Source organism: Myxine glutinosa, chromosome 4 (assembly GCF_964187855.1).
Source record: "Myxine glutinosa chromosome 4, kmMyxGlut1.1, whole genome shotgun sequence".
Taxonomy (NCBI): Eukaryota; Metazoa; Chordata; class Myxini; order Myxiniformes; family Myxinidae; genus Myxine; species Myxine glutinosa.
In genome coordinates, this window is record NC_136264.1 from 5,398,457 (window position 1) to 5,425,750 (window position 27,294).

Below are 27,294 nucleotides of genomic sequence, written 5' to 3' on the forward strand. Positions count from 1 at the left end.
CACACACACAGTTTTATATACTACTGTGTTCAAAATGTATCCGACCTTTATTTTTCGTGCGTAAAAAAAAAGAAGCTAGGGAGGCGTTGATTGGTGCACGTATGTAGGCGATCCTAATGCACACGCGTGAATTTTTTCACACCTGCAGAAGCTGTCATTCGACGGCAGACCGCCAATGAGTGAGGAAATGTAAGTGAGCGCCGTCGGATTTTCGTTTTTGACAAAATGACGGAAAAACTTGAACAACGCTACTGCATCAAATTTTGTGTAAAGCTTGGCGATTCCCAAGTGGAAACGATCCGCAAGATTCAACACCGTTCATTCCATTATGAAGGAGGACTTGGGCTTCAGGAGAATCTCAGCGAAGTTCGTACCAAAGCTGCTAACGATTGAGCTGAAGCAACTCTGTTTGGAGATCGCACAGGACATGCTGGAGACTGTGAACAGCGATCCCAGCTTCCTCAACAGTGATCACTGGCGATGAGTCCTGGGTTTATGGGTACGACCCAGAAACCAAGTTGCAGTTTTGATGCAAGTTTGATGAAACACAAAATTTGATGCAGTAGCGTTGTTCAAGTTTTTTCGTCATTTTGTCAAAAACGAAAATCCGACGGCGCTCACTTACATTTCCTCACTCATCGGCAGTCTGCCGTCGAATGACAGCTTCTGCAGGTGTGAAAAAATTCACACGTGTGCATTAGGATCGCCTACATACGTGCACCAATCAACGCCTCCCTAGCTACTTTTTTTTTACGCACGAAAAATAAAGGTCGGATACTTTTTGAACACACTACGTATATAGATTTGTTTAACAACAACATCATTAACTTTCAATCGAATGAATAACGCCTGATCCCCAATCAGGATCTTAGAAACCTCGATTGCACAAATAACTCTACAGCTTACCCCCACCACATCTTGAGGATTTATACAACAATCGTCAATGTTATCTCCAGAAACATTATTCTTATAAAACGGTGTTATAATCTCTATCGAGGAACTTTCAGTATTTGTTAAAAGTACTGGGTACATGGTGATCGAACGACTCCCACCAGATGCCCTCTCATCACACTTACGCCAAAATATATTTACTATGTTAAGATAATTTTTAAATTTAGTTTCTCTCAATAAATGTGACTTAACTGATGAAAGAATCGTTTCAAATATTTTAATAGTTTTCCTTTCCTCGGTTGGCGTCGAGATTGGGCAAAGGAAGTGGGAAAGAAAATGATCCAGTAATTTTATTATTATTATTCGTACCAACATGTCGGTTTGATCTAATACCGCAAGACAATACCTCTGGTGTTTCAATATATAGTTTTGAAATGTTTTCATCCGAATATTTATATTTAATTGTTATACTGCAAGATTCAACCCTGTTGCGAATGTAATATTTAGGTGTCCCAAAAATTATATTTTTTACGTCAAAATTATCATAACTCAATGCCATTTTATATATATATAGTTTTTTTAAACTAAAATATTTTTAAAATATGTTTGAGAAAAGAAAATTGATTTCATTTAAAGAACTTTTCCTATATAAAATGGAGAATATGAACTCATATAAAAAGAATAACATGATCACAACATATTGTAACGTTTGTGACCATGATTATAAAACCAATTATGTAAAACACCTCCACACCAAGAAACACACAGCCAAACTTTCACAAATGATGGCCCCACATGAACGAGAAACAAAATGTTGTGGTGTTTGTGATAAGACCGTCTTGAAGAGGAGCTTTCCCACTCATCTTAAATCATAAAAACACATAAAGTTGCTTGGATACTCTATTAAGGACTCTGATGGAGCATTTAAGGACCATATTAGAATAAGGATTTTTAATTTGACAACCCCAGAACCAAAATCAATAGCTGAGGCGGTTGGAAAAGTCAAACCCGCCGCTGTGACGTATGTAAAGAATACGTTGGGTAAGATTAATGCCATTAAATTTTACATGGGTGTAAAAATAGAATTGCAAAAACCGAATAGTGAAAAATCAGGTAATGAAAAATCGAATAATGAAAAGAGAAGTCTGATATAGTAACTAGTTATATGAGAACACCAAATTACTTTGTCGCATCACTCCGGGGTTTCTTATTAACGGACGTTTCTGACGAACTTATAAAACAGGAACAAGATGTAGATAATGTGCTTGTAGGTTGTGGATTTGTTATTACCTAAATACTTTTCATCGATATACACGTTATAAAAGCAGATCCCCTCAAAGCCTCTTCTTCCATTGATTTACCAAGAGAGATAAAACTTTAAAAGGCGGTCATTAACATTCAAAACCAAGACAATAAATGTTTTCTCTGGTCTGTTCTTGCACACTTACATCCCCCTGAATGGAGCGTTGAAAGGGTATCACAATATAGGAAATATGAAAATACGCTTTGTACTAATGATCTACAATTTCCAATGGAATTATCTGATATTCCTAAATTTGAGAAAATGAATAATCTATCTGTTAATGTTTATGGACTAACGGGTAAAAACAAAGTTCAGGTTTTGCAAATTTCTGATAACTATAAAAATGATGAAACTCATATTGATCTTCTATAATTATAATTCGGAAGAAAATTCACATTATGCCGACATCAAAAAATTAGGAAAACTAGTTTCTTCACAAATAAACAAACACGGCGCTAAATAAATACATCTGTAAGCGATGCCTCAACTTCTTTAATAGTCGAGAAAGATTAGACAAACACTTACAATACTGTGGCAAACATAAATCCACCGTAATTAGCCATATTAGATTAGCCATATTATTCAAAGATTTCAATAAAACTATAAAACACCCATTCGTGATATATGCCGACTTTGAATGTATTCTTGAAAAGATAGATACCGCTTCTTCAAATCCAAACGAATCAGCCACAAATAAATATCAAAAACATACTCCTTGTGGTTTCTGTTAATATATCAAATCATCCATTGGCGATAAATACAACAAACTAGAACTTTATAGGGGGGAAGAAGAGTCTTGAGAGTTTGTAAAACAATTAGAAAAGGACTGTGTTCGCTTAACAGAAATAATGAAAAGAAAAAAATATACCAATGAATCCAACAAAAGAAGAGATGAGTACGTTTAGGTGGGATAATATATGTCATATTTATGAGGAGAAAATCGAGGGTAAAAAGGTCAGAGATCATTGTCATCTTACCGGTAAATATAGAGATAGACGTCCGGCTCATGAGAGTTGTAATCTTAATTATAAATGTCCCACTTTCATTCCCATCTTTCTTCACAACAACGCTCATTATGATACGCATCTATTTATTAATGAACTTTCAAAGACGCCCGGATACATTTCAGAAAGTCCTAACACGGATCAGAAATACATTTCATTCACAAAAACAATTCCTTCAGATACTATAACTCTCATCAGGTTTCTTGACGCATTTAAATTTATGTCAAGTCCATTATCTAACTTAGCATTAAATATTTAAAACTTTCCAAGTCTTTCAGAGTATGTATCAAATCAAAAATAAATTGAACTCTTATCACAAAAGGGGATATATCCGTATGATTACATGGATTCATTTGAGAGATTTGAAGAAACACAACTTCCCTCAAAATAACATTTCTCTAACGAGTTAAATAAATGTCATATAACCGATAAAGATTATACTCAAGCACGATTATACTCATGTGCGTGTATGTATACGTGCGTATATGTGCGTGTATGTACACACGTGCGTATATGTGCGTGTTGGGATACACGTGCGTATATGTGCGTGTTGGTATACACGTGCGTATATGTGCGTGCGTATCCGTGCATGGATATGTGTGTGTATACGTGTGTGCATGCGTGCGTGTGGATACGCGTGTGGATACGCGTACGTTTGAAAATCAAGAAACCTACCTCAAATATTGAAATGAGGCCATGAGGACCATCAATTGCCATGATTCACTCTGGTTAATTTTTGCTGCGGCTTTAAACATCAATGTTCTTGTTGTTTTACTAAAGTCTAACTCTTGATCGGGTGACCCAGATAATTGGGGGTGTGCTTGTGCGACACCCATTTTAACGGCCATCTCGGGTATGGTGCGCACAAATCCCTGAATTGGGAACACCAGTTTGAGGGGCAAATGTGAAGACCTCGATCTTCGTTCTCCTGCCATCCCCTTTACCTATTTAACATTAGTCAAGCCAAAAGATAATTATCATAAACCACACCTGATAATTCATCGAGGCTGTTTACAAACGACCATTTTGCAGCTTCAAACTCTGAGCTTGAGCTTTCACAAATCTGGCGACGACTTCCTTGTTGAAGGCGTTCTCCAAAAAGACTTCGGCCTTCCGGTGACACGTACAACCTAGCAAACAGTGACCGGAAAAACAACAACAGGGAGTGAAAATGGATTCAATCTGGAAAGCAATTACGTGGTGGTGAGGTATTTTGAATTACGTGGTGGTGAGGTTTTGAGGTGACCCAAAATCACTCATTCAAACATTTCAAGAAAGTTCCAGAAACCAATGCTATTAGTCGAGGAGCCAATTCCTGTAAGGGCCCAAGAAATAGGGATCGCACAACCCACACCACAAAATGTTGATTTGGTTAGATCAAGTTTTCCGGAACATTTCTCACGTGGGTGTCACTAAAATGGTGGTTTTACTCTTCTTCTTTTTTTTAAACAAGCTTTTACATTGTGAGAAAGGTTAGTATTTGAGTGTTCACCTGAATGGGCAATTAGTCCAGGAGATAGATGGGTTCCACCGATTACTATATCGTTCCACCTTACATTCGTTTTGACAAATAGGTTATCGTTCAGTCAGAAAAGGTGTCAATCAACTTCTTTGTTGTTGTATTTTGGGACTTGAAATGCAAAGGCATTAATCCTGTCGGGTGTTGCGTGGGGAAGAGCGAAGGGGTTTCGAACGAATCACTATGCGATACCGCTGAATACGGCATCATAATGTACCATCAAATGTGGCATAATGTACCATCAAATGTACCATATGATGCATCATAATGCACCATTGAATGTACCATAATGTACCATCAAATGTACCATCGGATGTACCATCGGATGCACCATTGAATGTACCATCAAATGTACCATAATGTACCATCGAATGTACCATATGATACATCATAATGCACCATTGAATGTACCATCGAATGTACCATAATGTACCATCGAATGTACCATCAAATGTACCATCGAATGTACCATCTGATGCATCATAATGCATCGAATGTACCATAGAATGTACCATCGAATGTACCATAATGTACCATCGAATGTACCATAATGTGCCATCGAATGTAACAATGTACCATCGAATGTACCATAATGTGCCATCGAATGTAACAATGTACCATCGAATGTACCATATGATGCATCATAATGCACCATTGAATGTACCATCAAATGTACCATAATGTACCATCGAATGTACCATAATGTACCATAATGTACCATCGAATGTACCATCGAATGTACCCTCAAATGTATCATAATGCATCAGAATGTACCAGAGAATGCATCATAATGTACCATCGAATGTATCATAAATCATAAAATGTACCATCGAATGTATCAATATTTATCATAAAATGTACCATCGAATGTATCATAATGTATTAATGAATCATAAAATGTACCATCAAAGGAACCATAATGTACCATATAATGTATCATATAATGGATCATAATGTACCATCAAACGCACCATAATGTACCAAAATGCACCACTGAATGTACCATAAAAAATGTAATTTAGGTTTCAAAAATAAAATCGAAAAATAACCCCTCAGCACATACGCACAGTAGGGGTAGGGTCAGCCTGGAGGTTTGGGTTGATTGCACTTCAACACGTAATTAAAAAGCACCTAACCACCACGTAATTCAAAACACCTCAGCACCACGTAATTCAAAACACACCACCACATAATTCAAAACACCTCACCACCACGTAATTAAAAAGCACCTAACCACCATGTAATTCAAAACACCTCAGCACCACGTAATTCAAAACACACCACCACGTAATTCAAAACACCTAACCACCACATAATTCAAAACACCTCAGCAGCACGTAATTCAAAACACCTCACCACCACGTAATTCAAAACACCTCAGCACCACGTAATTCAAAACACACCACCACATAATTCAAAACACCTCACCACCACGTAATTCAAAACACCTAACCACCATGTAATTCAAAACACCTCAGCAGCACGTAATTCAAAACACCTCACAACCACGTAATTCAAAACACCTCACCACCATGTAATTCAAAACACCTCACCACCACGTAATTCAAAACCTCACCACCATGTAATTCAAAACACCTCACCACCATGTAATTCAAAACACCTCACCACTACGTAATTCAAAACACCTCACCACCATGTAATTCAAAACACACCACCACGTAATTCAAAACACCTAACCACCACGTAATTCAAAACACCTCACCACCACGTAATTCAAAACACATCAGCACCACGTAATTCAAAATACCAAACCACCACGTAATTCAAAACACACCACCACGTAATTCAAAACACCTAACCACCACGTAATTCAAAACACCGAACCACCATGTAATTCAAAACACCTAACCACCACGTAATTCAAAACACCTAACCACCACGTAATTCAAAACACCTCACCACCACGTAATTCAAAACACCTCAGCACCACGTAATTCAAAATACCTCACCACCACGTAATTCAAAATACCTCACCACCACGTAATTCAAAACACCACCACCACATAATTCAAAACACCTCAGCACCATGTAATTCAAAACACACCACCACGTAATTCAAAACACCTAACCACCACGTAATTCAAAACACCTCAGCAGCACGTAATTCAAAACACCTCACAACCACGTAATTCAAAACACCTCACCACCATGTAATTCAAAACACCTCACCACCACGTAATTAAAAAGCACCTAACCACCATGTAATTCAAAACACCTCAGCACCACATAATTCAAAACACACCACCACGTAATTCAAAACACCTAACCACCACATAATTCAAAACACCTCAGCAGCACGTAATTCAAAACACCTCACCACCACGTAATTCAAAACACCTCAGCACCACGTAATTCAAAACACACCACCACATAATTCAAAACACCTCACCACCACGTAATTCAAAACACCTAACCACCATGTAATTCAAAACACCTCAGCAGCACGTAATTCAAAACACCTCACAACCACGTAATTCAAAACACCTCACCACCACGTAATTCAAAACACCTCACCACCACGTAATTCAAAACCTCACCACCATGTAATTCAAAACACCTCACCACCATGTAATTCAAAACACCTCACCACTACGTAATTCAAAACACCTCACCACCATGTAATTCAAAACACACCACCACGTAATTCAAAACACCTAACCACCACGTAATTCAAAACACCTCACCACCACGTAATTCAAAACACATCAGCACCACGTAATTCAAAATACCAAACCACCACGTAATTCAAAACACACCACCACGTAATTCAAAACACCGAACCACCATGTAATTCAAAACACCTAACCACCACGTAATTCAAAACACCTAACCACCACGTAATTCAAAACACCTCACCACCACGTAATTCAAAACACCTCAGCACCACGTAATTCAAAATACCAAACCACCACGTAATTCAAAACACACCACCACGTAATTCAAAACACCTAACCACCACGTAATTCAAAACACCTAACCACCACGTAATTCAAAACACCTAACCACCACGTAATTCAAAACACCTCAGCACCACGTAATTCAAAACACCTCAGCACCACGTAATTCAAAACACCTAACCACCATGTAATTCAAAACACCTCAGCACCACGTAAATCAAAACACCTAACCACCACGTAATTCAAAACACCTCAGCACCACGTAATTCAAAACACCTAACCACCATTTAATTCAAAACACCTCAGCACCACGTAATTCAAAACACCTCACCACCACATAATTCAAAACACCTCACCACCACGTAATTCAAAACATCTAACCACCATGTAATTCAAAACATCTCAGCAGCACGTAATTCAAAATACCTCACCACCACGTAATTCAAAATACCTCACCATCACGTAATTCAAAATACCTCACCACCACATAATTCAAAATACCTCACCACCACGTGATTCAAAACCAGCACCACCACCACGTGATTCAAAACCACCACCACCACGTGATTCAAAATCACCACCACCACCACGCGATTCAAAACCACCACCACCACCACGCGATTCAAAACCACCACCACCACTACCACCACCATGTGATTCAAAACCACCACCACCACCACGTGATTCAAAACCACCACCACCACCACGTGATTCAAAACCACCACCACCACGTGATTCAAAACCACCACCACCACCCCGTGATTCAAAACCACCACCACCACCCCGTGATTCAAAACCACCATCACCACCCCGTGATTCAAAACCACCACCACCACCCCGTGATTCAAAACCACCACCACCACCCCGTGATTCAAAACCACCACCACCACCCCGTGATTCAAAACCACCACCACGTTATTAAAAACTATTCACAACCACGGAAACAAAAGTTTGATGGAGTAGTTCAGTGACAACACAGACACTGCCCAGATATATAGATAGATGACTGTACCTGAGTTGGTGTTGTCATGGTTTACACCAATAATAATTCAAACAATTATTTTGCACAAATGCATTTGTAATATACGTGATATTACATTTTATAAACAATTGAAGTTGAAGACTTAAGTTGAAAAAAAAAAAAAAAAAAAACTTTCAAAATAAAAAAAAGAAGAGGAAATTTGGAAAATAAATTTCCAAGAAAATACCCTTAGGACATACACACGGGAGAGGTAGGTGCATACCATAAATTTGGTACGATTTCACAAAAGTTTGAGGGAGTAGTTCAGCAACAACAGGACAACACAGACACTGCACAGACATACATATCTATCTATATGTTGCCAGGCAGAGGGGGGGGGGGGAGAGGGGGGGGGGGGGAGGAGAAAGGCAGGAAAGGGAGGGGTGAGGAAGGGAGTGGGGAGGTAATGGAAGGGGGAGGGGAGGCAGAGGTGAGGGGAGAGGGACAGAAAAGATATGCTACATATACATCTTTTGGGGGTGGGGGGGGGGGGGAGCTTTGACAGGCTCCTCCGTTTTGAGGGGAGGGGGAGGGGGGGAGGGGGGAGGGAAAGAGGAAAGATTTACCCATGCAAAGAGTGCTTTGACCTCAGTGTTGCCCAGGTAAAAAATGAAATTGTAATACCCTCTGCCACAATCACCAGGTGGCGCTACACGGTACACATTTACATCGAGAATGTATGCCACCTCTCCATCCCCCACACATAGCCCATGTTACCCCCCCCCCCCCCCCCCCCAGACAAAGTTGTATTTGTACCCCGAGTAAAGTATAAATGCGATTATAGCTGCAGTACCCGGCGTTGCTCAACCAAAAAAGAAACATTAACATCTATCTATAATTCCACTAATCTCTGTGTGTATGTTTGTTTGTACGTTTGTTTGTTTGTTTGTATGTCTGTGACCGCTGTTTCTCGACAACTACCGGTCCGATATACTTGAAACTTGCCAGGTATATTGCTGGGGACCCGAGGATGTGCCTTTTCAAGGTTTCATATTAATCGGACAATTACTTACCGAGCTATGTCCAAAAACGATTCAACCAATCAGAGAGCAGCGAGCTATCGCGTGTGCCGAACGTGGCGGACACACTCTGCCTCGGATGGCACATTTGAGAGCGTATTCATTTATTTCACGTTTGCAAACTATGTTGCCGTTAAACTATGTTTTAAAACTAATAAAAACTAATTTGCGATTCATCGTAACTGCGATATACGACCTTCCGGACAGTGAGGACTGCACTTCCGGCATCCAATCACAGAACGCGTTATTGCGTAGGCGTGGCCGATGTGAGAGCGAGCTGATGCTGAGCCCAGCGCGTGCGCCATTACGGTACGTAATTCGATTTCTTCCGGAGAAAATAATAATTTCTCGATTTCTTATGCGCATTATTTCTCCCAATTCAGTCAGAGCGAAGGGCGGAAGCGAAGAGCGTTGTTTTTTTTGTTTACGGGCGTACGGGCGGGGTAGAGCGTACGGGTAGCGTTTTTTTTTTTTTTTGGCACATTTGAGAGCGTATTCATTTATTTCACGTTGGCAAACTATGTTGCCGCTATGTTGGCGTTAAACTATGTTTTAAAACTAATTAAAACTAATTTGCGATTCTTTCGCTTTCCTGCGCATTTGTGCACGCTATGGCGATTTCTTTACCAAACTCCGCTAGCCGTTAGCTTTGGACCAAACCATTTCATGTAAATAGAGGGGGAGGATTGTCACCGTACTCGCAAGCCGTTAGCTTTGGACCAAACCATTGCATGTAAATAGAGGGGGGGGGGGGGGGGATATACTTTTAGATATATATATAGTACGGGCATGCCCTAGTCTATCTATAATTCCACTAATCTCTGTGTGTGTGTGTGTTTGTCTGTGTGTCTGTGACCGCTGTTTCTCGACAACCACGGGTCCGATATACTTTAAACTTGCCAGGTATATTGCTGGGGACCCGAGGATGTGCCTTTTCAAGGTTTCATATTAATCGGAGAAGTAGTTACCGAGCTATGGCGATTTCTTTACCAAACTCCGCAAGCCGTTCGCTTTGGACCAAACCATTTCATGTAAATAGAGGGGGGGGGGATTGTCACCGTACTCCCAAGCCGTTCGCTTTGGACCAAACCATTTCATGTAAATAGAGGGGGGGGATTGTCACCATACTCGCAAGCCGTTCGCTTTGGCTTTGCGAATGGACCAAACCATTTCATGTAAATAGAGGGGGGGGGGGATTGCCACTGTACTCGCAAGCCGTTCGCTTTGGCTTTGCGAATGGACCAAACCATTTCATGTAAATAGAGGGGGGGATATAATTTTAGATATATATATAGTACGGGCATGCCCTAGTATTTGAAATGAGGGCAAATATAATGGAAAAGCAATTATATCCAAATCCATCACAAATGTCAATCATTTTACCTTTTCGTTGAATATCTGCTGCTGAATATAACTTGTATAAATGTGTACATTCAATACGTTTCTGAGTTAAGTATGATGACTTTCAAGAGGAAGAAGAAGCCTTACCACCAACTACGACCACTTCCAGAATTGTTTTATTATTTGTATTCAAATGTCTGGTGGTTGTTTTGTATTTATTTATGCGAATGTGTACTTGTATATAACTGTCATCAAAAAGGCGTAGGCACTATACAGCGATTAAAAAAACAAAAAAAAACAAAAAAAAGGTTTTTATTTTATTTTATTTTATATTTTTGCCGAAAACACCCCCAGGCACTCACTGACGAACCTCTGAAAGTTTGACGAAGAACTGTTCAGCCATCTCAGAAAAATGGTGACAGACCAACGGCTCTCTTATATACAGGGTGATTCACATACGACGTACTATTTTGTTTTTGAATAACTGTTGCGTGAACCGATTTACTTGTAATTTGCAGCACTTATAGACAAATGTTCCCCATTTATTATGTGAAAATTTCATTTAAAAATAATTGATACAAATTTAGTTATTGGTCTCGATATGGCGGCCGTCATTTTTGATGATGGGAAACAGCCTGACTTCTTGCCATGACATAACGATTAACATGTCGATTAAATTGCTCTTAAACGTTGATAATTGTGGAACCGGTCTTGGAGTCAGCTTTCGACTTTTTAGCAGCATAATGTAAAGAAAAAATCAGCAAGAATGGCAAGTTACAACAGTCAGGAGCGTGCAAAAGCTGCAACCTGGTATGAGGCCACAAAAATCTTCATCGAAGTGAAACGACGTCTTCGAACGGAGTTTGGTCGAAGCTGGGTGCTGCCAAGCAATGCATCAAATCTGCGATGGCACACAAGTCTGATGGAAAGGGGCGATGTTCATGATTCCTTCTGGGAGATCACTGATGAAATGCGGCAGAAAACCATGCTCGAATACAGGCAGAGACTGTTCCAAGTGATCGAAAATGACGGCCGCCATATCGAGACCCATAACTAAATTTGTATCAATTATTTTTAAATGAAATTTTCACATAATAAATGGGGAACATTTGTCTGCAAGTGCTGCAAATTACAAGTAAATCGGTTCACGCAACACAGTTATTCAAAAACAAAATAGTACGTCGTATGTGAATCACCCTGTATCTATCTATAATTCCAGTAATCTCTGTGTGTCTGTGTGTCTGTGTGTCTGTGTGTCTGTGTGTCTGTGTGTCTGTGTGTCTGTGTGTCTGTGTGTCTGTGACCGCTGTTTCTCGACAACCACGGGTCCGATATACTTGAAACTTGCCAGGTATATTGCTGGGGACCCGAGGATGTGCCTTTTCAAGGTTTCATATTAATCGGACAATTACTTACCGAGCTATGTCCAAAAAACGATTCAACCAATCAGAGAGCAGCGAGCTATCACGTGTGCCGAACGTGGCGATCAGACTCTGCCTCGGACGGCACATTTGACAGCGTATTCATTTATTTCACGTTGGAAAACTATGTTGCCGTTAAACTATGTTTTAAAACGAATTCAAACTGCGATTAAATTAAAACGATTCATCCTAACTGCGATTTGCGAACTTCCGGACAGTGAAGACTGTCCGGCAGCACGCTTTCCGGCAGCCAATCACAGAACGCTTTGTTGCGTAGGCGTGGCCGATGTGAGACGAGCGGAGCTGAGCGCGTTACGAGCTGACCGCCATTACGGTACGTAATTCGATTTCTTATGCGCATTATTTCTCCCAATTCAGTCAGAGCGAAGGGCGGAAGCGAAGAGCGTTGTTTTTTTTGTTTACGGGCGTACGGGCGGGGTAGAGCGTACGGGTAGCGTTTTTTTTTTTTTTTTGGCAAGGAACAGGCACCCACGTACGGGCAATGCCCTAGTATATATAAGACTAGATGAATGCACCCAGCGTTGCCCGGGTTCTTTTTGAATGAATTGAATCTTCTGTACATAGGTCTGACGCAAGCCCAGCGTCAGTTAGTGCTCAACGATTCATTGTTCTTTCTTCTGTAGGGCCCCGCGAAAGAGAATTGTGAAAGAAGAAGATTTATTGCGAAATGGGCCCAGCCCCGCCGAGGCGGCCTCGACCAGCCTCACCACCGAGCCTATAACCTTCCCGGGGCCAGTCCCGCCATTTTTAGTTCTTTTTGAATGAATTTACTACTATAGTTCAGATTTTACTCGTGGCCGTAGAAGATTGACTACTATAATTCAGCTCAGCTTTTAATTGCGAAATGGGTCCAGCCCGGCTGAGGTGGGCCTAGACCGGCCTCGCCACCAAGTCTATAACCTTCCCGGGGCCCATCCCGACATTTTTTGTTTCAGAGGTTTCCTCCTATCTTTCACCGTTCATTAGATTAGCACGTGCAGACAAACAAACACTTTCTTTTATATATTTACTAGCCGAAAGCACCTGGCGTTGCCCGGGTTCTTTTTGAATGAATTTACTACTATAATTCAGCTTTTAGTCGCGGCCGTAGAAGATTGACTACTATAATTCAGCTCAGCTTTTAATTGCGAAATGGGCCCAGCCCGGCTGAAGCAGCCTCGCCACCTATCCAATAACCTTCCCGGGGCCCGTCCCGACATTTTTGGTTCTTTTTGAATGAATTTACTACCATAATTCAGCTTTTACTCGCGGCCATAGAAGATCGACTACTATAATTCAGCTCAGCTTTTAATTGTGAAATGGGCCCGGCCCGGGCGAGGTGGGCCTCGACCGGTCTCGCCACCTAGCCTAAAACCTTCCTGGGGCCCGTCCCGACATTTTTTGTATTGGAGGTTTCCTCCTATCTTTCATCGTTCAGGAGATTAGCTTGCGCAGACAAACAAACAAAAACTTTCTTTTATAATATAATAATAAAATATATATATATATATACACACCTTAACAATAATAAAATATAATGATATAATAATAATAATAATAATAAATAATAATAATATAATATAATAATATAATATATATAATATAATAAATAAGATATAAGATAGACAGACGATAGAAGATAGAATAGAAGATAATATAGATAGAAGAAGATATATATATATATATGACGATTAAAAGAAGAAGAAGATAGATACAAGATATCTATATACAGACTCTCCTCGAGTTACGACATAGGCGACTTACGACGACTCTTACTTACGACCGTCGCAAAAATCTCAGTTGCTCCCTGTGCCTCCCGCTGACAACATCCCTTACGCTCCATCGCCTATAAGTGTGTGTGTGTACTGTACAGCCATCATCATATCTAGCAAGAGGAGGAGTGCATCTATTGATGGATCGGAGAAAAAGAAGAGAAAGGCGATCGACCTGGAGTTAAAAATGAAAATAATCGTGCAGCTCGAGAACGTTACGTGAGTTTTGGAAAAGTTACAACGTTCTTCAGTGTATCAAGAATATTGCTGCAGCATGGGCGGAAGTGTCTGAAACGTTATGTTAATTCGTTCAAAGGTTTCGACAAGGACGACATGGACGAGATTGGTGGAAAAATTGTGAAGTTAGCCAGAAGTTTAGAACTCGAAGTTGTCGTGGAAGAATTGGTGGAGTTTGCGCTGGGAGAATTATCGAATGAAGACTTAATGGAATTAGAGGAGCGAAAGAAGAAGAGAAAAACCAGAGAAAATGTTCACTGTGAAAGGATTGGCTGAAGCATTCGCCCTCTTCAATAAAGGCCGATAGGTGATCGACAGTATGGACATGAATGTAGATCGTTTTGCCAAGCTCGACCGACAACTACAAGAGGCTCTTCGTTGTTATAGAGAAATATACGACGAGAAATAGAAGCAAACTGTGCACTCTACTCTCGACATTTTCTTTAAGAAAACGACTCCTGCTGCCACCACTACCCTCCCTCATCTCGCCTCTCATTTCTCGCCTCTCATTTCTCACCTCACCACTCATGAATGACCAGCCATCTTGTTCAAAGGACTGATTTGTGTGTTTATATGTGTTTATGTTATCGGGTACTTTATCACTTCTTATTAGTGCCACATTATTTGTGTACCTCATTATATGTACCTGGATTTTTGTAAGCTTTTTTTTGTACAGTAAAACGCATTGTAGTCATAAAGCCTTTTATTTCAACCCTTTTATTTATTTTACTTATTGTACAGTGCATGGATTGGATTATGGGATTTAGCCTGTATGACTTTTAACAAATGATGCTATGGTGGAATACGGACTTGGAAATATGTAATATATATAATAAGTCCACAAGGGATGATTCCACTTACGACCTGATTGTCGGAACATAACCCCGTCGTAACTCGAGGAGAGTCTGTGTGTGTATTTATTTTTATTTATTTATATATATATATATATATATATATATATATATATATATATATATATATATATATATATATATATATATACTGCATATATATATATATATATACTGCATATATATATATATATATATCGAGATCATGCCTTTTATTGTGCCTTATGTAATTGTGGTTTGCATTTAATAATGGTTGCTTTGTGAAAAGGATTAAGCTTACTATGTTCCCTCTTGTTTTGAACTATGTTTTATTGTCCAACTGTGCCAAAAAATGTAGAAAGATAGTGAAACCGCTTGCTCCGTTAGACCCCTAGTGAAAACGCGTCTGTCTGTCCTTGACCAAAAGCCAACATGGAAGATAAGTTTTGAGAATGTCACGGTGCTCTTTCTCCCTCCCGCATCTTGCCCTTTGCTCATGCCAAAGAAGATAGGACAAGGGTGGGGGTACTGGTCAACGTTTCCCCCATTGTGTATTATACTGCTGAAACTTGCCAAAATTAGCGGAGATTTTTATCACACTCTGCAAGTATATAAGGAAGTTCTTTCTGTAAGGAACTCAGGAGTGTATGTGGCCATGCTGTTCGTCTGTGAATAGTATGACTCTTACACCCTCCACAGCGCTGTGATATTGGTTCATCATTAAATCTTGTTATCTCTTGAACTCAAGGTGTGGAACATGGTTCTGTTCTCGACAATTTTGGTGTCAGGAGTGGGATCCGACTCTGAGCGATATTTGGGAGGCAGACCCTGTGGGGACTCAGCGGAGAGGCTGGCCAGCACTGATTCGATTAACGTGAGTTTTCATACTGAGGGGTCTTTCCAAATTGAGCTCCGTTCACTCACTCAGGCTGTCTGTCTTCCATTTCGTCGTTCCGTGCTTGGATCACGAACAAATTGGAATCTGGTGTGTAAGTACAGGCCTATTTGGCTCGGGTAACAAGTTGTCTATTGATGAACCTAGAAATGGGGGTCAGTTAGCAAAAAGGGGGGACTTCTTGATAAAGCCAAGAACTTCCCAGGCAGGGCAGTCTAGAGACAAGATGGAGTTGATGGGGTTGATAGTAACCAGAGAAAGTATTGGCTGCGGACTAACGGAGGGGACCCAAGGAGGATGGCCAGGATAAGTGTTAAGCTAAGTTAAGAAGGGAGAACCCCTTTAGGAAAGCCCTGGCATGGGTGATAAGTTAGACAAGTTAGAAGCGCTATACAAGCATTGACCGCGAGTTAGCGCCGCGGGAGGACCGGATGAGGGAAATATCGGCGCGGTAAACTAAAAGGCAGGATTTTTCGGTGGATGGCCTCGGGGCGCTTCCTTGCGCCTTGTACGCATCACGAGCTGCTTCTTGCAAATGGGGGTCGTGCTGCCGTGCGCTGGGAGCGATCGCCTGGGCGCATGGACGGGAAAATGTTCCGTGCACGTTAATTAAATATCTTAAGGGAGATTAAGGTATGTCGGAGTAATACTCAATCTGAAGTAAACTAGAATGATTTGAGTTCTGGAGACGGAGTGCGTGTATTCGACGCATTCGGGTGGCCGAGTCAGGCGAATAAAGGATTAAAATGAGCCAGGTAAGATGCGGCTGGTTGCACCTTTATAAGGATATGGAAGAATAAGGATAAGAATGGGTAATAGATATTGGTGTTTTACACCGTCCTAAGGTAGGACGATGAGTATTTTAAGTTAAGCTACGCACTGGATGTGTGTATCTGATAAACCCCCCCCCTCAAGGCCTTCTTTGTCCTGTCTCAGGATTTAAGGCATGCACATCCGGTGCAGTTTTTACCCAAAGGAAGGAGTTCTGACAATATGCTATAGGCAGGTCAAATATTAGCTCTATCTGGACAAAAGATGAGGTTAGATCTGGAGAAATAAAACAGAGAGGATTATAATGTACGAGGTGTGTGGAATCCAGCTGTGAACACGCGAGCCGAGACATGCAGGCAGGTTGCCGGGGCAACGGAGTAGCTGCCTCGCGGGGAACAGCGAGGTGGGACAGAATCGAGACAGGAATGCGGACCGTGCTGTGCACAAGCAGGAGACGCATTCGTGTGTGTGAACAATGCGAGTGATGAGGTAGCTTGAAGTGATGTGTTGGAGTGAGCACATGTATGTTGTGTGCTGAGTGGAAGCAGTGCTGCATTGTCGAGCATGCTTCCAAGGAAGACTTTGGGATGCTAGAGTTGGAAGCGTTTTGTTTTGTATCTCAAGGGAGATATTGGTTATTTCTTATATGTGGAAATAGGAAATGTTTATGTGATTTTTGGAGAAGGATAAATTAAACTGGAATCAGAAAAGCGCAGGTACCAGATAGGAGAAAGGCAGGAGAAGTGCTGAGACTTCAAAAGCACAGGAAGAAAGAAATCCAGGTAGAAACCAAGGGATGGATAGGCTCACATCACAGCAAGGAGCCAGGTAAGTTCACAGGTAGGAAGTATATGGAGTGTGCATGAATTTATACTGTATTGTATGGAAAATGAAGTGTCAGTCACATGGTATGTGTGTATAAGGGAATGAATGATCTGTCATTGCAGCGTGTATTTGTGTTTATTGTGTGTGTGTCATTGATGTGTGTCATTGATTGACAAGGGGTTCCCCAAATTGCCTGCGGGCGTTGGGCAATCTGGATGAGTAAATTTGGGGAAGAAATAAAAGGTATCAGTTTAGATTTTGAGATGCCATGTGGGACTCAGTCTGCTGGGGAAAATTGGCAGGGAATAATGAGTATGTTATGGAGAGCATGTGTAGACAGGGTTTTAAAACAAGTGTTCAATTACATCCCCACATTAATGGCTCTCCAGATGTAGCAAGGGAGAATGGGAGTAAAAGTCAAAAATGATAGGCTGTCAACCGACTAGGTGTTTATTCAACGGCATGGCCGGGGCTTGTATTTGGCCGACTTGGGATGGCAGAATGCGTTGAATGAAGGAAAGAATGACATGTGATGCTGGCGTGAGTCCAATCGGAAGGATGGATGGTTATGATTTCACCCGGTCTGTTTATCTGTCTGTCTGTCCGGACACGGAGCTCTTGGGAGAGCCAGGATGGGTTGGGGTGACCAAGATGAATGTGGACAATATATTAATTGTTTGCCATTGTGAAATTTTGCCCTCGATTTGAGACGAAGACATATGGCATTTGCTGTCGGGCTCAGGTTGGCTGGTTTCCTCAGCTCTGGAGGATCAGAGCGGGTGGATATTTTAAGTTGATACTCCTTTGACAAATGTTGATACTCCTATGTGATGCGGGGTATGTGTGTGGTGATGGTGTCTGGGGCCTCGGGGTTTGCCCCTGCCTATTTGCCGGTCTGTCTGTCTGTTACATTTGACCCTCAAAAAAGGTTTCGTGAAAGGGGTTACACTTGATGGGCCAACTTATGGACAGGAATATGGAATTTGTACAGAATGCAGGCGATAACCCACCTGTGTCTATCTCTGTGTGTGTGTGTCCGTATTTGTCTGACTTTCTGGCTGTCCATGGAGTCATGTCTTTGAACACTGATTTTGAGGGAGTTGCGGGTGTGCCATGGAGTTCAGGTGCACCTGCGGTGGTTGGAAGGTGGTGGTGGAGCTGGTGCGAGGATGCACGCTTGGATTAAAACATGTATTTAATTATCTGAGGATGTGTGCCGAGGTACAGTGTGGATTAATTAAGGGAGAGGGCACTTTGACTTTGTACATCCGTGGACTTTGCCATGCATGTGAAAGCGCAAGTCAATGATAATAATGTCTTGTCCAGCACAATATTTTCGCAACTATGGAATGTGCTCGAATTCCATGTTGGTGCAATACGAGTGTGATTCCCGCCATGCATGCCGCGAGAGATACATTGTTTGTGATGGGACTGTGGCGAAAGGTTGGATAGCAATGTGTAGAATATAAGATGCGTCGGTACATTTGTGTTGATCGATGCGCCGAAAAAGAAGTTGGAGGCGCGTGATGGAGTTGCAGGTGCGGACCAAAGCGATATCCGCGGTGTTTATTGGGGGTCGAAAGTCACTCCCTCAGTGTCTGCAGACTTGTCGTTCGGCAGTGTCGAAAGACAGGTTCGATTGTCGGTCTGTCTGTTTGATTTTCGGGTCTCACTCTGAGTATATGGTATATACTCTGAGTATATGGTCGTTTTCTGTTTTGTGCTTTAATGGTGGTTGATTTGACTTCCCTGAAAGGGGGACAATAAATATTTGGTGTTAGCTGTTGTCATTTAGGATGTTTGCAGTTGTAATGTGGAGCCAGTCTGTCTGTCCGACTGGGTGTGTCTGACTGCGTCTGCAAATATGGATCAAGGAGGAGCAGTGTCTGCGGTGTCAGTTATGGTGTCGAATGTCATTCACTGTGTCTGCTGACGTGTCGTGTGACTATGGTGACTATGATGGTGTGTCCTGGCAGGAAGAATCGTGGCAGCCTACAGATTTGAATGGAGTGGCCTCTGTGAGACCATCCTGTTAGTACGTTGGGGGTTCGTCTGTCTGTCTGTGAATGGAAACTCAGAAAATTGAACTGGACTTCGACAGAAGGCAGGTGGGTGGTCACCTGCTGTGAATTGTGGTGGAACATTTGTGATGTCCCCTAATACGAGGGGACGAATTGGTTTGTAAATGTGTTGTGCAGGTACTTTCTCTGTAGGTAGCCAAATTCTACCTGGGGTAAGTCAAGGTGGAGGGGATTTGTCTCTGATGCCTTGCTCCACGGGACAGTACTATTGTTGTCAAGTCTCATGTAATCTTGGTTAACGTATATCTACGGACAAGAGCTGCACTTTATTTTAGTAAGTGACTGGGAAAGTTTGTTTTAAAAAGTGCCAGTGGAGTTGTTTAGAGTTATGGAGGTCACAGCTCGCTGGAACCTCTTTGTTTATGTTTGGCTGGCTTACACTGGCTAGTGTATGGGAAAAAGGGGGACTGAAAATGCTTTGAATTTGCAGCCTGGCGGACAAGAGCTGTGTTTGGGAAGGTTAGCATCCAGCATTTTGCAGCCCTGAGCAGAGGGGATTGCCCATTGGGCATGTTTAGGATTTAACAGAGTGGTGGAGGTCTGTGGAAATATGAATCCAATGTTTGATGTATACTGGTCGGTGTGCTCTGAGTTTGAAGGAAGATGATGCGATTATTTCAGATTTATCATAGTTAAGTTTGAGAAAGTTGATTTGAAGCCAGGATTTATTTCAGTGATGCAGTCCGTAGGGCTATTCGGGTACTTTGAAGTGATTTACATCGGAATGCATCTCTTGGAGGACTCCCGCTGTTCAAGGGAGGAAAGGTGTGAAATAGTGACGTCATCCTCGCTGGAAATGTGGTTGGAAATGGCAGGATTGACGCGAGAGTCACAGTGGGTGAAAAAATTGACCAACATGAGAATTAGGTCTATTTCAATAACTAGATCAGGTTATTTTCTTTTTATTATTTGTTTATTGGGCAGCTATTGGGCCAGAGGCTAAAACAGGTGTCTGCAACAGGTGCATGGGATGCTAAGAGAGGTATTAGAGGACATTGGATTGACTTTAAATTGAAATGAGAATTGAACAGGTGGATTAGGAAAATGGGTTTGTTCAAATAATCGTGGCATCTGTGGGATGCAACAACTTTGTGCCAGAATAGTGTATGGGGAACCGTCATCTGGGAAGCGTCGTTAAATGGCAGTAGGTTTAGACAGGTATTGAAAGGGTTCGTGCAATGTCATTTTGGGGCTTGTGGCTCGCCATTGTCTGTCTGCCAGTTATGGTGAGCAGAGGGAAGAGGGGTGATACTGCTCTGGCCTCTTGCTTGGCAGAATTGAGTATTGCTGGTTTTACCCCTGTTCAAAATTGAGCTCTCGAGAGCTGATTAACATTAGGATGCATCTCTCAAGGGACCCCTGGGTGGTCTCGAGAGCTGAGGTGTGAAATATGGTGACATTGTCTTGTGGACACTTTGTGAGTGGCTAGACATGCGCCTGAAAGGGGAAATTGTATTCATAACTCATGTGGGTTGTGTCTGAAGGAAAGGTTTGGGAGGAAGTGTGAAGAAGGTCGTGGAAAGTGCAAAGATGATTGGATTGGAAAGTCGACTCAGATGGATTATTTGTCAATGACAGGTGACTTTGTTAGGAATTGTTGAGGAAGTAGAGGAAAAGGTTGTAAAATGTTAATGGAAAAGACAGGAAATAAAGGAAAGTGGTTAGTTATGGACTGTTGTTTTTGTGATAAGAAGGTGATACAAGGGGTTAGCTTGCACTGGGGGGGGACCAATGAATGTAAAGTTTAAAAACGTTGTGTTAGATTGCTACATGCAGAATGACCCCAATCGAGGAGGTGATTGGGGGCTGGTGAAGATTGGATCACGGCTCTGCAGACCAGGTGAACAGAACTCCACCAGGTATGTGGGAATCACATCAATTGAATTATTGCTCAAAGGGAGGTGATAGAGCAAAATGAAGAAAATTGTCATGGGGACCGCAAGGCTAACCCCCGCTCTTGCAGGGAAATGGCTTTGGGAGGCTAGTTGTTGTTGTTTTAGTAGACTCTAGGTTCTAAAACCTAAGGCAAAATGCATAGGAGGGTAAAGTTGGCGATTGCGGATGGAGATTAGCTAGAGAACTTGGAGACGATTTCGTTATTTTTCAGATAATTTTTCCAGTGGGTTTATACTGGTGTGAAATTCGCGTATCTAGGAAGGAAGGGAAAAAATGTCCAGGTATTGATAGGATAACAGTGAAATTTTGAAGGGGAGAATACCGATTATTTCCATTGACCAAATGGGGGGGAAATGGTTGGTAAATCATGTATTATTAGATGTAGGGAAGATGATTAAAACGAAGGCATTTTCGGAAATTGGTGAAAGTAAATATGGCATTTGAATTTCCAGACACGACACAGGAAATGCGGCTATGAATAAGCCAACCATCTGAGAGATAAGGTAACTAAATGCCAATTGGTGGGACGGGGGGCTAGGAATTTGACCATGGTGTGTGTAAGAAAGTATTTTTCAGGATGGACGATGAAGAAACCGCCGTCGGAAGACCATGATCTTGACCACAGAGGCCGTCGACCTGAATGGGTCCTACAACAAGGCAGATGTGACCGGCGCTTCAGAAGATTGTATTGATTTTTGTGATGACTGTGATACTTGTGTTGAAAATCCCTTGTGGGAACTGGCTGATGCCTGTATTGATGTTTGTGATGGCTGTGATACTTGTGTGGTAAACCCCTTGCGTGTACTGGTTAACGCCTCTTACGTATTACAAGCTCACAGCTGTACACCCCCTTCCGACCCAACTATGGATCTGATTGCGACGCTGGGTCTGGCAGTCGAGGGACCCGACATGGATATCCTAGACCCGCAAGCCGACCAGGCGTCCATGGGAGACTTTGACATAAAGGAAGTCCCTCTCTTTGCTTCAAATGTTTTGGATCTCTTTGCTTCAAGTGATTCGAATTTTAACGCTCTGTACCCTGACCAGGAACATGAGACACAAGATACTGACAACATTATGTATTCCCCAGAACAGCAGCACGTGAGAGATCTCATGGGCATGATCGTTGATTAACTTCGAAGATCTGCAAGGACCGCATCTGCAAAGGGTGGGGGGAGCAAGTTCCGCAGGGGAGGTTGCTGGCCCCCTGGCGGAGCAGAACCTCATCTGGACCAGAGGCCTTCGTTGTGGATCCAAAACGTTAATGGACTTTCATGTTCTGAGCCTTCATGTTCCAAACACGCACAACATGACACCTTTCAAACATGCATGCAAGGTACTTTATGTGCATGGCATGCCCTTGGAGGACACACATACAACACTCAATAAAGCCCGATGTGGCCACATATAACACTATTCTCTTTTGCTTTGCAAATAAAGCCGATGTGGCCTGGTCTCTGTGATACATAGTCTCGTAGAGACAAAATGGGGGAATGTCGAGATCATGCCTTTTATTGTGCCTTATGTAATTGTGGTTTGCATTTAATAATGGTTGCTTTGTGAAAAGGATTAAGCTTACTATGTTCCCTCTTGTTTTGAACTATGTTGTATTGTCCAACTGTGCCAAAAAATGTAGAAAGATAGTGAAACCGCTTGCTCCGTTAGACCCCTAGTGAAAACACGTCTGTCTGTCCTTGACCAAAAGCCAACATGGAAGATAAGTTTTGAGAATGTCACGGTGCTCTTTCTCCCTCCCGCATCTTGCCCTTTGCTCATGCCAAAGAAGATAGGACAAGGGTGGGGGTACTGGTCAACGTTTCCCCCATTGTGTATTATACTGCTGAAACTTGCCAAAATTAGCGGAGATTTTTATCACACTCTGCAAGTATATAAGGAAGTTCTTTCTGTAAGGAACTCAGGAGTGTATGTGGCCATGCTGTTCGTCTGTGAATAGTATGACTCTTACACCCTCCACAGCGCTGTGATATTGGTTCATCATTAAATCTTGTTATCTCTTGAACTCAAGGTGTGGAACATGGTTCTGTTCTCGACATATATATATATATATATATATATATATATATATATATATATATATATATATATATATATATATATATATATATATATATATATATATAAAAAACACAGTGTGTGTGTGTGTGTGTGTGTGTGTGTGTGTGTGTGTGTGTGTGTGTGTGTGTGTGTGTGTGTGTAATGTTACCGATAGACTCCTAAACGGAGAGGCTTACGTGCTTGATATTTGGCATAGACATGGCCATTGAGCCTGGAACGAACATGGCCGAACTCAAAATATTTGACGATCCATATTTTTTATTCATATTTACCTCAGCGCATTTCAGCGCATGGAATCAACGGAATCAGAGCAGGTGGGCGCTGATTCGCTCAGAGCGATCACGTGATGACGCTATGACCGATATGACGCTATGAAAAAAAAAAATCGCTATGACGCTATGAGACGCTCTGAAAAAAAAAAAATCGCTCGCTTTGCCAAGGGGCTCGCTCCCCCTCCCCCGCCCGGCAATGCCGGGTACTTCTGCTAGTATATATATATATATATATATATATAAATAATAAAATTGGTGGGGTCATTCAGATATATATCGGTGTATATGTAATCTGTATATTTATAAATATATTCGTATAATCGGTATATCAGTATTAAGTTTTTTTGTCTTTCAACACAGGCTCCAAATTGGTCGTATATATTCATGTTTGATGTACACATAATTGAAACAGCAATACGCGGCATACATCATGGACTCTATCTATACAAATTATGGGAACCTTTTTTTCATACAATAGAGAATGTGGTTAATAAAGAGTAAAAAGGGGTTCAGTTTTGTCCTTCGCTTACTTTATTCTAGCAGAATAATTTATAAAGCCATTCGGCAATGACCATTAATCCTTAATTGCAGGTAGCAGGGGAGTGCTCGGCCAGCTATCTCGATCAGTAAAAACCTACTGAGCTCAGTGCCAGATATTTGCACATGCGATGACATGTACAGGGTCGATATCGAAACAGAGCCCCCCCCCCCTGCCCCAACCCACCCCAATGCCCTCACCCACCCCCAGCAAGCAGCTGTTGTATATCTCACACAATGACTATGGCAATGACGATGGCGCCAATAGTGCCAATGGCCACCTTTAATGGGTGTAATTTGGAAGTTTTATTTGGAAGTTGGAAGAGCCAAAAGCAAACAATGCAGAAGCGGTGAATGCTAAACCATGGAACCAATAAATTCCACATTCCTGTGCCACCTGTAATCGATCAAGCATGGACAGCAGGTTTGTGAAGGTTTTGCACAAAAACCATACCTGTTTGAATGGTTCTTTCCCCCAGTGAATGGTGAATCTGCATATGGCGAATTCGCGAATCTCACGGTTAGAAAGTAGAAATTGTCACGTCATTTCCTCATTCATTTCTCTATTTTATCTCACCCTCACTAACTCAATATCTCTATTTTCATTCCAAACAGCACAACTCCAATCACAAATTAAATAGCATTAATATAAAAAATAAGCTGTTCACCATCTATCTTCCCCCATCCAAAACCTTGATCTTTTCTACCCCCGTTAATTCACCCCAGATCCACTTTTTTGAAATACCGACTTCTTTCCTGGAAGTTCTAACAGTGTGCATGTGTTTATTACCTCTCCCACCTCCTCCCAAGCCCTCTCTCTCCCACAGATCTCCCGATATCCGTTCTTTACTGTTGGCCTTATGTGCTTCCTTCTCTCTCCCCATCTTGTCTCCCGCTCCCTTTATGATATGTTTTATGTGTCCGTTTGTGTTTTTTGTGATTGATTTTAGTTCTAACACAAGCCTCGATGTTGCATAGAAAAAATAATAATAATAAATAAACTTTTCCCAACACTTGTGTCAAACAAGAATTTAAATCCTTGCTGACGTTACATCCGGATACGGAGCAGTTCCGTGCGGTTGGAAATTTAAATCGTAATTGTATTCACTCAATTCCAAACAGCATCATTCCAATCATAAATTGATACGATAACAAAATACTGTGTTAAATGACGATTGTATTGAGATATTATCAAACCAGCTCATTATAGTCATGTGTTCACTTCCGGATCATGGGCAGGTTCATATCGAGTTGATTTCAAAATCATAATTTTATTGAGGAATTTTTGAAACCTCCTACCTACCTTACAACATCCGCTGGGACCCCAAAATGTTCCACAGGAGGTTTGGCGAGGCTAGCCCCAAAACTGAGGGAGTAGTTTGGGGATGGACAGACACTCCTGTTTTATAATATAGATGAGTAAAATGGGGTAGTTGGGGTCTATTCTACTGAGACAATACTCTTACAGGGTAATTAGTAATGTTGTGGAAGGGGGATGGTTTCGATATGGAATGATAGGAGGGGAAGAAGTTTGAAGGGGATTGTGTGAAGTGGGGGTTCGGGAATGAAAGGACGAGGGGAGGGATTTGAAGTGGAGGAACGACCAGGTCGATTCAGGTGAGGGAAGTTTCCCATGGAAGTTCCTGGGTTTGAGATTGAGGAACGAACAGGATGATTCAAGTGAGGAAAGTTTCCCATGGAAGGTCCTGGGTTTGAGATGGAGGAATGATCAGGTGAACACAGGTGAGGGAAGTTTCCCATGGGAGTTACTGGTTTAGAGATGGAGGAACGAACGGGATGATTCAGGTGAGGGAAAGTTCCCATGGGAGTGTAGGGGTTTGAAAGGCAAAACGGACAGGATCGTGAGGACTGAGAGTTACTGTTTGGAAGCTAATGGGTGAGGGACCGGGGATGGATCCCACAAGAGGCTTTTCTTCCACATGATGAGAATGGTTATTTTACTTCCAACTTCAACTTGCATTCAAAAGTATTTTGTTTTAAAGCGAGATCAGTTTTGGTAATCAGCACAGGCCGGTATTGATACCACGGATAACACCAGGAATCGGAACAAGCCGGTATTGATACCATGGATCACCATACCAGGAATCGGCACAGGCCGGTATTGATACCACATATCACCATACCAGGAATCGGCACAGGCCGGTATTGATACCATGGATCACCATACCAGGAATCGGCACAGGCCGGTATTGATACCACATATCACCATACCAGGAATCGGCACAGGCCGGTATTGATACCACGGATCACCATACCAGGAATCGGCACAGGCCGGTATTGATACCATGGATCACCATACCAGGAATCGGCACAGGCCGGTATTGATACCACATATCACCATACCAGGAATCGGCACAGGCCGGTATTGATACCACGGATCACCATACCAGGAATCGGCACAGGGCGGAATTGATACCACGGATTACCATACCAGGTATCCGCACAAGCTGGTATTGATACCACATATCACCATACCAGGAATCGGAACAAGCCGGTATTGATACCATGGATCACCATACCAGGAATCGGCACAGGCCGGTATTGATACCACGGATCACCATTCCAGGAATCGGCACAGGCCGGTATTGATACCACGGATCACCATTCCAGGAATCGGCACAGGCCGGTATTGATACCACGGATC

The 27,294-nt window shown here is 41.9% G+C and overlaps 1 protein-coding gene across 1 annotated transcript in view; it reads right to left on the minus strand.

Moving 5' to 3' along the window:
• Positions 1–27,294, minus strand: part of LOC137424379 (uncharacterized) — a 145,107-nt gene that overhangs the window by 96,081 nt on the left and 21,732 nt on the right. The window contains exon 2 of the mRNA XM_078775386.1: positions 4,189–4,328. Within this exon, the coding sequence (XP_078631512.1) occupies positions 4,189–4,328 (140 nt within the window). The remainder of the gene's footprint in view (positions 1–4,188; positions 4,329–27,294) is intronic.